Genomic DNA, 12,177 nt, shown 5'->3' on the forward strand with positions numbered 1-12,177 from the left:
GCAGAGGGAAAGGCACCCACCACGCCCTGTGAGCTGGGGAAGTAGCCATGAGCAATCCTCATCAAGGGTGACATCTCTCTGAAGACCAACTTTGGCTTAAAAATTGTTAATGTTGGATTTTTCTTCAGAATGTATCTGTGTGTTTTTTTAAAAAATATATTTTTATTGATTTCAGAGAGGAAGGGAGAGAGAGATAGAAACATCAATGAGAGAGAATCATTTGATTGGCTGCCTCCTGCACACCCCGCGCTGGGAATCCATCCTGCAACCCAGGCATGTGCCCTGACCGGGAATCGGACCATGACCTGGTTCACAGGTCGATGCTCAACCACTGAGCCATGCGGGTTGCGCTATATCTATTTGTTCTCCAATGCTTACTGGCCTTAACGTTGCCCTCCATCTGTTGTATAGAATGGGCCCTCGGGGAGAGTAGCCACATTCGCCTCATGGCTTTGCATCTACCCTGCACAGAGCCCAGTTAGAGAAGCATGAGGTGATACTGTTGTGAACAGAACACAGATGCCCTGTAGCTAGTGGTGGGCTGTACCCCAGGCTCACCATATTCGGGGGGGAGGGGTGACAAGTGGAATTTTTACCTTTGGGAGCCCGGGCCATTTTCCTGACGCTTTCACTCCTCCCACTAGGACATTCACCATGGCAACGGCACCCAGCAAGCGTTCTACAATGACCCCTCCGTGCTCTACATCTCCCTGCATCGCTATGACAATGGGAACTTCTTTCCAGGCTCCGGGGCTCCTGAAGAGGTACCGCTCCTGGGCCCAAATGTGGGGCCCCTTGGGGAGGTAGCAGAATGGGACCTGGCAGGGAGTCCTGGAGGCCCTTGGTGGTGCTGGTACCTGGGGAGTCTGGGCTCCTAGTGGGAGGACCACACCGGCCAACTGCCCTTCCATGCAGAGCAGAGGTCAGTGGAGTGAGGGCTGGAGGTAGGGCTGAGGGTGGGGGCAACTTCTGGGATGCCTAGGCAGTGAGAATAACCCCTCCCCCACCATGCTGCCAGGTTGGCGGAGGGCCGGGCATGGGGTACAATGTGAACGTGGCATGGACGGGAGGTGTGGACCCCCCCATCGGAGACGTGGAATACCTAACAGCCTTCAGGTGAAGACTGAGAAGGGCCAAGGGAGGGGTGGGAGCCCCCGGGCCCTGCCGTGGGAGGGGTAGAGACACTCAGTTTGGTGTAGGTGGAGGGGGTTGTCTTGGGGGGCACAGTGGGGCGAGGCCTGGCTCAGCCTCCTGCCAGGGTCAGCTTGGGCCCTCCCTTTGCAGGACAGTGGTGATGCCCATTGCCCACGAGTTCTCACCTGACATGGTCCTAGTCTCCGCCGGGTTTGATGCTGTTGAGGGACACCTGTCTCCGCTGGGTGGCTACTCTGTCACCGCCAGATGTGAGCCTGCTGGGGGGTGAAGGGAGGCTGTGGGACAGTAAGGATGGGGTCAAGTGGGGGTGTGGAGCAGGTATAGACTGATACTGCACAGGTGGGAGGAGAGCTGGGGCAGGTCCAAGACTTGCAATAATCCTGGCAGTGCCCCTAGTCTCCCTCTGCCAATCCTGGCCTTGAGAGGCAAGCAAGGAGGGAGGTGGGGGGAATAGCAGAGGGTGTATCTCCTCCCGGAGTCCTCGGCGTGGAGCTTGTTGATCCATCCTCTCTGAGTGGTGTTCTTTAAAAGACATCTGATTGCATTTTTTAAGCTTGTCTGTTATGTTTTGTCTTTAATGGAGCATTTAGTCCATTGGCATTAAATTTTATTATTGATACATACACACATTTGAGTTTAAGGCTTCCATCTTATTTTGTGCTGTTTCTCCCACTTCTCCTTTCTTACCTTCTCTTGAATTCTTTTTTTTTTTTTTTACCATTTCATCTCTCTTCACTCATCCCTAAAGGTTTTGGCCACTTGACCAGGCAGCTGATGACGTTGGCAGGGGGCCGGGTGGTGCTGGCCCTGGAGGGAGGCCACGACTTGACCGCCATCTGTGATGCCTCTGAGGCCTGTGTCTCGGCTCTGCTCAGCGTGGAGGTGAGGGGTGGAGGGAGGGGCTGGGGGTGTGGGCCAGTAGGCCAGCATCGGAGAGGCTGGGAGGAAGGGCCCCTTCCTGGGTCAGGCAGTACCGAGGGCCCTTGGGAAGGTTTCCTGGGTCCTGAGGACAGCTAGAGGCCAGGAAGAACTTTCTGAGTGGGGTTCCTCCTATCCTGAGAGATGTCTGAGGCTGAATGGGGTGGTTAGAAGGTGCAGGCACCACCACCCATTCCCCACCCTAAGCCTTCTCTTCTTTCTACTGCCAGCTACAGCCCTTGGATGAGACAGTCTTACAGCAAAAGCCCAACATCAACGCAGTGGCCACGCTAGAGAAAGTCATCGAGATCCAGAGTACGTGGGGACAAGTGGAGGGGCTCAGACCTTACCAGCGGGGCGGAGCTGAGGGGTGTGCCAGGGCTGGGGGTGAACAAACTCATAGGGCGGTTTTTGCCCTCCCTGACCTCCTGCGCATCTCTCACCCACAGGCAAACACTGGAGTTGTGTGCAGAGGTTTGCTGCTGGTCTGGGTCGTTCCCTGCGGGAGGCCCAGGCGGGGGAGACGGAGGAGGCCGAGACAGTGAGCGCCATGGCCTTGCTGTCCATGGGGGCCGAGCAGGCCCAGGCTGCGGCAGCCAGGGAGCACAGCCCCAGGTGAGGCTCCTCCCACCTCTGCCCTCCCCCACGCCGAGGACCCCACTCAGTGCCCCTCCATGTGCTTGTCCCCACAGGCCAGCAGAGGAACCTATGGAGCAGGAGCCTGCCCTATGACGCCCCGGCCCTGTCCTCTGGGCTTCATCATTGTGATTTTGTTTATTTTTTCTATTAAAAACAAAAAGTCACACATTCAATGACGTGTGCCGTGTGGGTCTCTCAGCCTCGCCCCTCCTGCTCCTCTGTCTCAGGCCCCCTCCCCTGTAGCCCACATCTCAGCTCTAGAAGTTTGCTTCCTCTGTAGGTTATGGAGCTACCTTTTGCAGCCTCTCCCCATGTGGTATTTAACACCCACTTTCCCAAATTCTATCCTTTTCCCCCTTGGAGCCTGGGCCAGCTCAAGGTGGGGACGGGGCCAGACAGTACCTTTTGTTTCTGGAGTCTCCCTGAGTGAGGACGGAACAGGAAGTTTGGTGCCTTGGTCTCAGCTGACTTGGGGGGGAAATGCCTTAATTTCACCCCCTCCTCTCTAGCCTTGGGAGGTCCTGAAGGGTCTCTCTACCGTCTAGGATGTAGAGTGGATGGGAGGTGGGCTCCTGCCCAACGATTCCCCACCCTCTCCCCTACTCTGTTGTCCTCACCATCTCTGCACAGATGGCTTTCTCCTCCGCCTTTCTCCTGGCCTCAGCGCCGAAGGGAAGGCTGATGCCCTGGGATGTGGGCCTGGAGTCTGTGGGCAGGGCTGTCTTGCTTTACATTCCTTAGGGGCTATTTCCCCTTCCAGGGGCCGGAGTGGGCGGGGAGGGATGGGGCTGGACGCCTGGGTTATGAGGGGCCTGGAAGAGCCTCAGCTCCAGGCCTGCTTTCCAACTGACTCTGTTGGCCTTCCTGCCCCTCTGCTGGCACAGACTGGGGAGGGGAAGAAGGTGGTCCCTGCAGGGGGCACTGTAAGCTGGTGAGAGTGCCCCTGCTGTTCAGGACCAGATCTCCCTAGTCACCCAGCATGCTGCAGGCAGAGGGTTCGTGGCCCACCTCTCTCCTGGGACCTTTGGCTTTGAAGCCTGGGGATGGTGAGAATGGGGGCTCTAGAAGGGTCAGGGCCAGAACCAGAAACACGGAAGTCTGCCCTCAGCTGGAGCTTCCATTCCTCCTGGGCTTCCGTGTGGGCCACCAGCCCAAGGAAGCTAAGATCGGAGGGGGCGCCGCCCCTTCTCTTTCCCAGAAGCCCAGCCGAGTCCCATTTTTGGGGCTGGGGCCCCACAAGGCTTCTAGGGAATGCTGTCCAGCCTATAGGAAACCAAAGATGGGAAGTGGCTCCTAGGGGGTGAGTCTTCCTCTCTCCTCCTTCCAATACCACATACTCTTTTTTTCTTCCCATCCTTGGGCCCCACCAATCTGTTTACATATTAATTACCCTGACGGGGTCTGAGCAGGGTTGAGGGAGTCAGGGGAGGGGCAGGAGTCCCACCACCATCAATCCACTGTGCACTTGTCTTACGTGTTGTGTGTCCTAGGTCCTCCTGGGGGATGGGGATTGGGCTGGGCTCAGTGTCAGGCCTCCCCATGCTGAGCCCCAGCTCTGGACCCTGTACCTCCCATCTTCCCGTGGCTGGTCTGGTTCTCATGTAAACCCACTCCTTGCTTTGTCTCCTAGATATGGTTTCCAGTTCAAGTATTTTGTAACCCATAACATTGTGTGTCCTTGTGTAAATAAATTTGTTTCTGGCAGTGCCTTCTAGAGCCAGTGTCTCTGTCTTCTGGGCTCCCAAATGGAGCAGAGGTTCTTGTTTCCCCTCTTGGCCAAAAAAACTGCTCTTCTCTCCAGCCCCTGGACTAACCAGCTTAGGAAACAGGAGGCTGGGTGCATCTCTGTCCAGTAGGTTAAAGACAAGGTTTCACTGAAGGTAGCCACAGCACCACATAAGACCTCTCATATGGCCGAGGTGGTGATGGTGCCCAGGGCTGAAGGTCTCAAATGAATTTACAGCCTCCCCTCTCCTTTTGACTCTCTGCCTCCGTGGCAACAGGGTTGGAATGGGGTGGAGAACAGGCGGCCCAGCCAGGATCCCACTTGCGTGCACACGGACAAGTTTAGTGGACATGTACACGTAGGTAAGAGAGTCCAGAAGTGTTTAAGGGCTTTATTGGGGCCACTCTGAGCCCCTCACAGTGTTGCAGGAACCCACTGGTCTTGCTCTTGCCTTTGCTTTTTGGGGACTTGGAAAGGAGGGCAGGAGGAGAGCTAGCCTTTCTGGGAAAGGGAAGGCCCTTCTTTGGCGCTAAGCCAGGTGGTGGGAGAAGTGGGAAATTCAAATGAGCAGGGCCTTTTGGGGGGCTGGAAGAGGATGGGGCTGCCTCCTGGAGTGTGGCGGTCACGGAGTGTTGGCTTTGAAGGAGGTACCTGAAGTCAGGAAGAGCGGATGGGTGGTGCTTCCTGGGCACTGAATGTGAGCACCACCCAGGGCACAAGGGCCAGGACCAAGCATGGCCAGAGGGTATATTTGAGGAAATTGAAGATGTAGAAAAGGCTGATCTGAGGTGGGTAGCCCAGCCAATTCAGGGGGCCCAGCAGCCCCATGGCCAACAGAAGGCAGGCTATCTTCTGTCCATTTCCCAGGTGTGCTCGCCGTACTGGGGCATAGCAGGGAGAGTGGAGAGCGATGCCCAGACCCAGGGCGGCCCCTGAATCACGGCTCAGAGAGGCAAAGGGCCGGCTGTCCATGTGCACCCACTCAGGCCGCTCGCACCACTTGGAGGCTAGGCTGATGGACCTGTTGGGAGGGAAAGTCTTTGCCAGGAGAGATATCCCCTAGCCTAGAACCTAGAGAGCCAATGGCTCTCATCCCCATTGGGGCCTACTCCACCCCCATATTCTTCTGAGACCCCAGGACAGTCTATGGTTGTGAACAGGTAATGTGGCCTTTCTTAGTATAGTGAACTAGAGACCCACCAGGCCAGGTACAGGCAAGGCAGGACAGGCCAGCCTGCCCAGGCTTTAATGCAGGACTTACCATGAAAGATCCAGGCCCAGTGTAAAGAGGATCCAATAGATGAGGCTGGCACCCAGCAAGAGGCCCAGAGAAGTCAACCCGTAGAAGCTTAGCTCCCGCTGTGCGGGCACCCGGGGGGTCATCAGCCAGCCCAGGACCGCACCTGAAGGAGTGGGGTGACAGCAGCTTCAATGTGTTTGGGGACATGACCCACCCTGAGCTACAGTGCAGTTTGGCAAAACAGATTGGTCTTCCCACTGCCGACAGCACCCTCTGGGCCCATCCTGTTCCAGTTGCTCACCAGTTATCAGGCCAGCCAACACCTGGTGAGGGAAATGTGCTAAGACGAAGATTCGGGACAGACCGACAGCCAGTAGGAAGGTGCAGTAAGCCAGGCTTGGCATCACCCTCACCCAGCGGCTAGAAAGAAGAGAGGCAAATGGTTTAGGGCCGTGGTAGGCAAACCGTGGCTCACGAGCCACATGCGGCTCTTTGGCCCCTTCAGTGCGGCTCTTCCACAAAATACCATGTGCGGGCGCGCATGTACAGTGCGATTGAAACTTTGTGGCCCATGCGCAAAAGTCGGTATTTTGTGAAAGAGCCACACTGAAGGGGCCAAAGAGCTGCATGTGGCTCGCGAGCCGTGGTTTGCCGACCAGTGGTCTAGGACAGTGGTCGGCAAACTCATTAGTCAACAGAGCCAAATATCAACAGTACAACGACTGAAATTTCTTTTGAGAGCCAAATTTTTTAAACTTAAACTATATAGGTAGGTACATTGTTATTAACTTAATTAGGGTACTCCTAAGCTGGCCTTTGCTAAAAACGTCCTCAATCTGATTGAGGTACGTTCGCTGAGGTCGACCCCTTCCAACTCTCCCATCCACACTCATCTTGTATACTTGTTTCAGATAGACGAGTGTGGATGGGAGAGTTGGAAGGGGTCAACCTCAGTGAATGTACCTCAAAACAATGTACCTCCCCTGCTGTGGGTATCCCGCGGCCCGCCTGTGCTGCGTCTCCCATCGCCTGACTGACCGACTGACCGACACCCCCCACTTCTTCTAACGCCACTTCTTCAAAATAGACTCGCTCAGGCCGAAAACCGACTTCTGCGCATGGGCCACGAAGTTTTAATCGCACTGTACGTGCACGCCCGCACGTGGTATTTTGTGGAAGAGCCACACTGAAGGGGCCAAAGAGCCGCATGTGGCTCGCGAGCCGCAGTTTGCCGACCACTGGTCTAGAGCAGGGGTCCTCAAACTTTTTAAACGGGGCCAGTTCACTGTCCCTCAGACCGTTGGAGAGCCGGACTATAGTTTAAAAAAAAAACTATGAACAAATTCCTATGCACACTGCACATATCTTATTTTGAAGTAAAAAAACAAAACGGGAACAAATACAATATTTGTATTTGCATGTGGCCCGCGGGCCATAGTTTGAGGACCCCTGGTCTAGAGCAATGGTCGCCAACCGGTGGTGAGGTGCAAAAGGTTGGCGACCGCTGGTCTAGGGGATATCTGGATACAGTTTAGTTTCTCACAGCACAAATGCCCAGGGTCTCCAGAACTCCAGCTCCCAAGCTGCCCTGTTGCTGGGCCTTTTGGGTCCAGGGTACCATTGCCTCTGACCCCACTGGTGGGCAATGCCCAGGTGTACCTGTGGGCCCGAGTGGCCACCTGGGAAGAGATGGCTGTCATTATGGGCCAGAGGGCTGCTCCTGTGATCATGCAGTGTCCAGAAGGGCTGCCTGTGGGGGAAACAGAAGCTTGTGGTGAGAGGATGGGGGTGGAACCCAGGTGCCCCTGGTGATAGCTCAACAGAGCTACCTCCCCATGGCTGATAAGAGAACCTTTCCCCAGCACTGTCCATAGCTCCCTCCACCCTGAAGCTTTCCTCACCCCTCCCTGTGGCCACTGCTCTCAGGTTTGGCTCTACTCTAAGCAAGGTGGGCAGCTGGCACACTGGCATAGGTGCTCTCCTTCCAGAATTCAATGTGGTTCTCCTAGAGCTTTTTTAATCCCTGGCCCAGTAATTGTGAGGTGGGCCTCTTAGTTGGGCCTCCCTGGCTGAAAAGTACTCGAAACATTCACACTTATCCTAACTACACAGGAAAAGGGAGGTTTGAGGCTTCTTACCTGGACCAGTTTCACAAGAAGAGGGGAATTGGTGAACCTGGGCTGGGGCCTGGCGGTAATACCCAGACTCATGGACCCACCAAAATGGCCTGTCTCCAAAAAGGAACCTAGAGGAGAACAGATGCAAGATGATACTGTGCTCACATAGAGCCAGGTGGACAAGAGAGGGGCAGAACACCTGGGGGTACTCTAGAGATAGAGTCAGAAAGGGAGTTCAGGCCTAGCTGGTTTGGCTCAGTGGATAGAGTGTCAGCCTGTGGATTGAATGGTCCTGGGTTCGATTCCAGCAAAGGGCACATGCCTGGATTATGGGCTTGATCCCCAGTAGAGGGCATGCAGGAAGCAGCTGATCAATGATTCTCTTTCATCATTGATGTTTCTATCTCACTCTCTCCCTTCCTCTCTGAAATCAATAAAAAAATATATATATTAAAAAAAAGGAAAAGAAACAAAGGGAGTCCAATTCTATGCTGTTACATTGCCATGGATATTTACCTTGGAACAGGAGAAAACACACTATTTTTAAAAAAAGTGGTAAGGAGCCCGGCTGGCATGGCTCAGTGGTTGAGCATCAACCTATGAACCAGGAGATCACGATTCGATTCCTGGTCAGAGCACATGCCCAGGTTGTTGGCTCAGTCCCCAGTGTGGGGCCTGCAGGAGGCAGCCAATCAATGATTCTCTTTCAGCACTGATGTTTCTATCTCCCTCTCTCCCCAACACCATTAAAACATATATTCTTAAAAAAGTGATAAGGAGGTAAGAGATTGTGGGGGGCGGGTGCATGCTCTGAGATGCTCAGAAGTCCTATTTTTTACCCCTCCCACTGCAGGACCAGCCCTGCTCTTCTAATCCATAGAGAGCCCAGGACCTCTCACTGGGCTCCTCCCAGAGCCTCCTGCTTCTCCCTCTTTCCATTTCCCAAATTCCAACCTGAATTGCCTCCACCTGAATTACTTAGGAGGTAAGTTTCTTGTGTCTGGAAATGGGAGTGGGGAATGGGCAGAGGAGGCCGAGGAAGAATAAGTTAGACAAAATCCCCTGGCCTAGGAGATGCTTGGCTGGACCCTGTGAAATCCCACAGTGGGAAGGCTGCTGTGGCCAGAAAGGGAAGAGGTGGGAGAGCAGAAGAGAGGCTGGCAGAAAATCAAGTGCCGGGGAGGGAAGTACAGAAGGGACTGCTGCTCTCCACCAAAAACCAAGCCTTGTTCTCACACCAACGAGGCGCTCAATACATACTTAGCAAATGAAGGGGGGTTGTGTCAAGTCGGGGGGTCATTACGAGTGTCTACCTAAGGAGGTGGTCTGATTCTCAGGGGAACAGGACTAGAGAGGAACGCTTACACAGACTCTCAGGAGGAGAGAACGCAAAGCAAAGGGCAATTAGAAGAAAAGTATTAGACACGGCTTTTCCGTTTACAGTAGGGGTGAAAGCCTGGCAGAGAAGAGTACAAGGGAAGGTAACTCCAGTACCGTTATTTAGCAACACATTCCAGCCCATTCAAACGTCTCCTATGAGCCTCCCTTCCCTCTGCCAGGCTGGGGATCTGGCAACAGGGGCTGAGGTGAAGGGAGGTGCAGCTACATGCCCAGCAAGAAGTATAACAGGTGGCACAGAGGTAAGCCCCAAGAGCCCCACCCACTTGCCTGGGATTCCTGGCTTATCAGTCTGTGTGAAGAGCCTACTGGTGAATGAGTGGAAAAAAGAAGAGAACGTGCTCCCTGGATGGCAGTGCTTGATTTCAGGGCTTTTCAGACTTTACACAGGAATGGGGGGGGGGGGGGATGGTCTTTTTTAAAATGCAGATTCTGATACAGTAGCTCTGGCCCCAGGCCTGAGGTTCTACATTTCTATCAAGTTTCCAAGGGCTCCCTATGCTGCTAGTCATGTTCTGGGGACTACACCTTACTAGTCATTGGCAAGCCTCCTCGGACCTCAGCAGTGAACGCAAAGCCAGTCACGAAGCATGCTTCTTAAAAAACGATGCCAATCGCTTCTCGGCCTTTTGGCTAAGATCAAGTGTAGTATCTGTTCTTATCAGTTTAATATCTGATACGTCCTCTATCCGAGGACATTATATTAAATGTATTTTTGGAGCAGGGAGATGGAATAGGAGCTTGCTCCATCCACTCCACGCATCGACCTGGTATTGCAGTACCTCCGGGAACGGTGCACCCCCTCGGGGAAAAAACAAAACAAAAAATGATGCCAAGCCCTAGCCAGCTTGGCTCAGTGGATAGAGCGTCGGCCTGCGGACTGAAGGGTCCCGGGTTCGATTCCGGACAAGGACACATGCCTGGGTTGCAGGCTCCTCGATCCCCAGTGGGGGGTGTGCAGGAGGCAGCCAATCAATGATTCTCTCTCATCATTGATGTTTCTATCTCTCTCTCTCCTTCTCCCTTCCTCTCTGAAATCAATAAAGAAATATATTTTTAAAAAAATGATGCCAAATAAATGACGAGATGAATGAAAGTGAGTTGAGAAGCAGGACTACAGGCTGCTTAAGTCACCATAGATATTGGTTAGAATACAGATTCCCAGCCCTTCCGCTGGAGTTTCTAAACCGGTACGTCTGAGGTGGGACGGGCCATTTGCATTTTAAACATTGCCCTCAGGGGCGTTCTGATCAGGGCCTTTTGAGAAGCACTGGTCTACTCTTCTGAGTATGACGGGATGCTGAGGTCTGAATCCAAGACGGGAGGACTTAAGGCCCTGGAGTTCGCTGGTGAGGATGGGAGGTGCGGGCCTTTGAGGCACCTGCTGAGTGGTCAGGGCTCGCGCAGGACTCCGGGCCGTGGGGGACGGGAGAGCAGGGCGCCGAGGGCTCCGCTATCTCACCACTTGCAGACGAGGTTGAGCCACTCGGTGATGAGGCTGATCCAGAGCACGGCGACGCCCACACGGCGAGAGGCGTAGTAGGCCGCGGGGAAGAAGAAGAGGAAGAGGCTCTTGGGATCGCCCAGAAACGTCACCCAAAGCCACACTTTCTCCAGCCAGGGCAGCTGGTTCTGTAGCGCCTCCGCCATCGCGATGCCCGCGCTCAGCACGGACTCCATGGCGACCTAGGAGCCGGGTTTGCTCTAGCGCAGAAGCGGAGGAATCCCGGCGGCTGGGCGGTGGCTACCAACCGCCGTCCAAAGCCCACCCAGGGAGACCCAGGCCCCGCCCCTTTCGCTGGCGGCCGCACAAGCCCCGCCCCCGCCCCGCCCCCGGCTCCCGCGAGCCCGGCCCTTGCCTGGAGCGTTTCCTCCGGCCGTCGTCTTCGGCTTTCCTTTCTACTGGGCGGCGCAGGGGACAAATCTCTGCGAAGGCGTTTCCGCAGAGCCCCACGTGGCCGCTGTTACCCGCACGTGGGCTCCGGGAGCAGAGGTGGCTACCGCTGCTGTTCCGGGTCGAGGGACTGGCTCACCGGCGCGCTCAGGGGTTTGTTTCGCTGCTTGCGAAGATGCATGTGTGATCTCCAGGGCCAGATGGCTTCCAGATCGGACCTCCCTTCTCCAGTACCGCTACCCTCCAAGGAAATTCCGAGATCTCTTGAAGAGAGTGCTGCGGACACCCTCTCCTCCGGGGCGCCAGGCATAGTCGCTAGGCGTTGGAGTGGGACCTTGAATTTACATAACATCGGCAATCAGTCCGTGACTTCTCCGCAAGCCTGTGACTCTCGGGTCCGAATTAATCCACTATTGATTTGGTTTGGTGGCTGACAGTTCAGCCTTTTGATTTTGAGGAGTCTTTCCTAAAGACTTGTGAATGCTTACACACAGTACTAAGTCATAATTCCACTTCTACGTTTGTCTTTCCCCCCCCTCCTTGCATCCTCTTGCTTTCCAAAACCATGAGATAGTGTGTTGGAAGAGGGGACACACACCCACGACAAAATTAGGAATGATTTTATAGAGGAACACATACAGAAAATTGTAATCTCAGCTATTCTAGGTAATGCCCTGCATAGAGGCACCAGGGGGTTGAGGGAGGAGGCTGTGGAAGTGACTCCTCAGTTCCTTCCTACCTCAAGCAACTTTGTTCTTGGAGAGTTTTCTGATGAGTGAATGTAAACGAGAATGCAAATCTGGGTTCTTCTTGGAAAGACATTAATTTCATGAATTAAAAAGCTGTGGGAGCCCTGGCCGGTGTGTTCAGCGGTTAGAGCGTCAGCTCACACACCGGAAGGGTCTCTGGTTCCATTCCGGGGTCAAGGGCACGTACCTGGTGGGGCGTATGAGGGAGGCAACCAATCGATGTCTCTCTCTCACGTTGTTTCTCTCTGTTCCTGTCTCTCTCTTCTCCCTTCTTCCCCCTTCGTCCCTTCCTTCCTTCCACTCTCTTCATTTGCTCAAGGTCATGTAATTTAGCAAGTGGT

At 54.4% G+C, this 12,177-nt stretch overlaps 2 protein-coding genes and 1 non-coding gene across 16 annotated transcripts in view; 2 read left to right on the forward strand and 1 right to left on the reverse strand.

The window, feature by feature from the left end:
- The window catches only part of HDAC5 (histone deacetylase 5), a 34,267-nt gene extending 31,382 nt beyond the window's left edge, over window positions 1-2,885 (forward strand). For 6 of the 13 annotated variants that reach the window (XM_036339602.1, XM_036339603.1, XM_036339605.1 and 3 more), the window contains 7 exons: window positions 645-764; window positions 1,019-1,116; window positions 1,285-1,403; window positions 1,904-2,037; window positions 2,304-2,388; window positions 2,523-2,688; window positions 2,766-2,805. In XM_036339602.1, the coding sequence (XP_036195495.1) occupies window positions 645-764; window positions 1,019-1,116; window positions 1,285-1,403; window positions 1,904-2,037; window positions 2,304-2,388; window positions 2,523-2,688; window positions 2,766-2,805 (762 nt within the window). Of the gene's footprint in view, window positions 1-644; window positions 765-1,018; window positions 1,117-1,284; window positions 1,404-1,903; window positions 2,038-2,303; window positions 2,389-2,522 lie in introns of those variants that run through there. The other 7 variants (XM_036339600.1, XM_036339601.1, XR_004972757.1 and 4 more) reach the window with 7 other exon arrangements.
- Window positions 2,886-4,814: 1,929 nt separating this feature from the next.
- G6PC3 (glucose-6-phosphatase catalytic subunit 3) lies at window positions 4,815-10,991 on the reverse strand. 2 transcript variants are annotated; one of them, XM_036339608.1, is made up of 6 exons: window positions 10,656-10,990; window positions 7,817-7,923; window positions 7,338-7,428; window positions 5,980-6,098; window positions 5,700-5,841; window positions 4,815-5,459 (listed from the first exon to the last, which is right to left on the reverse strand). In XM_036339608.1, the coding sequence occupies exons 1-6, from the start codon at window positions 10,871-10,873 to the stop codon at window positions 5,096-5,098; spliced, it is 1,041 nt and encodes a 346-aa protein (XP_036195501.1). In that variant the 5' UTR covers window positions 10,874-10,990; the 3' UTR covers window positions 4,815-5,095. The 2 variants fall into 2 exon arrangements, with proteins under 2 accessions (XP_036195501.1, XP_036195502.1); XM_036339609.1 differs by lacking the exon at window positions 5,980-6,098 and having other exon boundaries at window positions 5,276-5,459; window positions 10,656-10,991.
- LOC118672588 lies at window positions 9,807-9,997 on the forward strand. Its single transcript, XR_004973142.1, has one exon. It is a non-coding gene; the product is annotated as a U2 spliceosomal RNA (small nuclear RNA).
- Window positions 10,992-12,177: the final 1,186 nt, after the last annotated feature.

Source organism: Myotis myotis, unplaced genomic scaffold (genome assembly GCF_014108235.1).
Source record: "Myotis myotis isolate mMyoMyo1 unplaced genomic scaffold, mMyoMyo1.p scaffold_m19_p_17, whole genome shotgun sequence".
Classification (NCBI taxonomy): Eukaryota; Metazoa; Chordata; class Mammalia; order Chiroptera; family Vespertilionidae; genus Myotis; species Myotis myotis.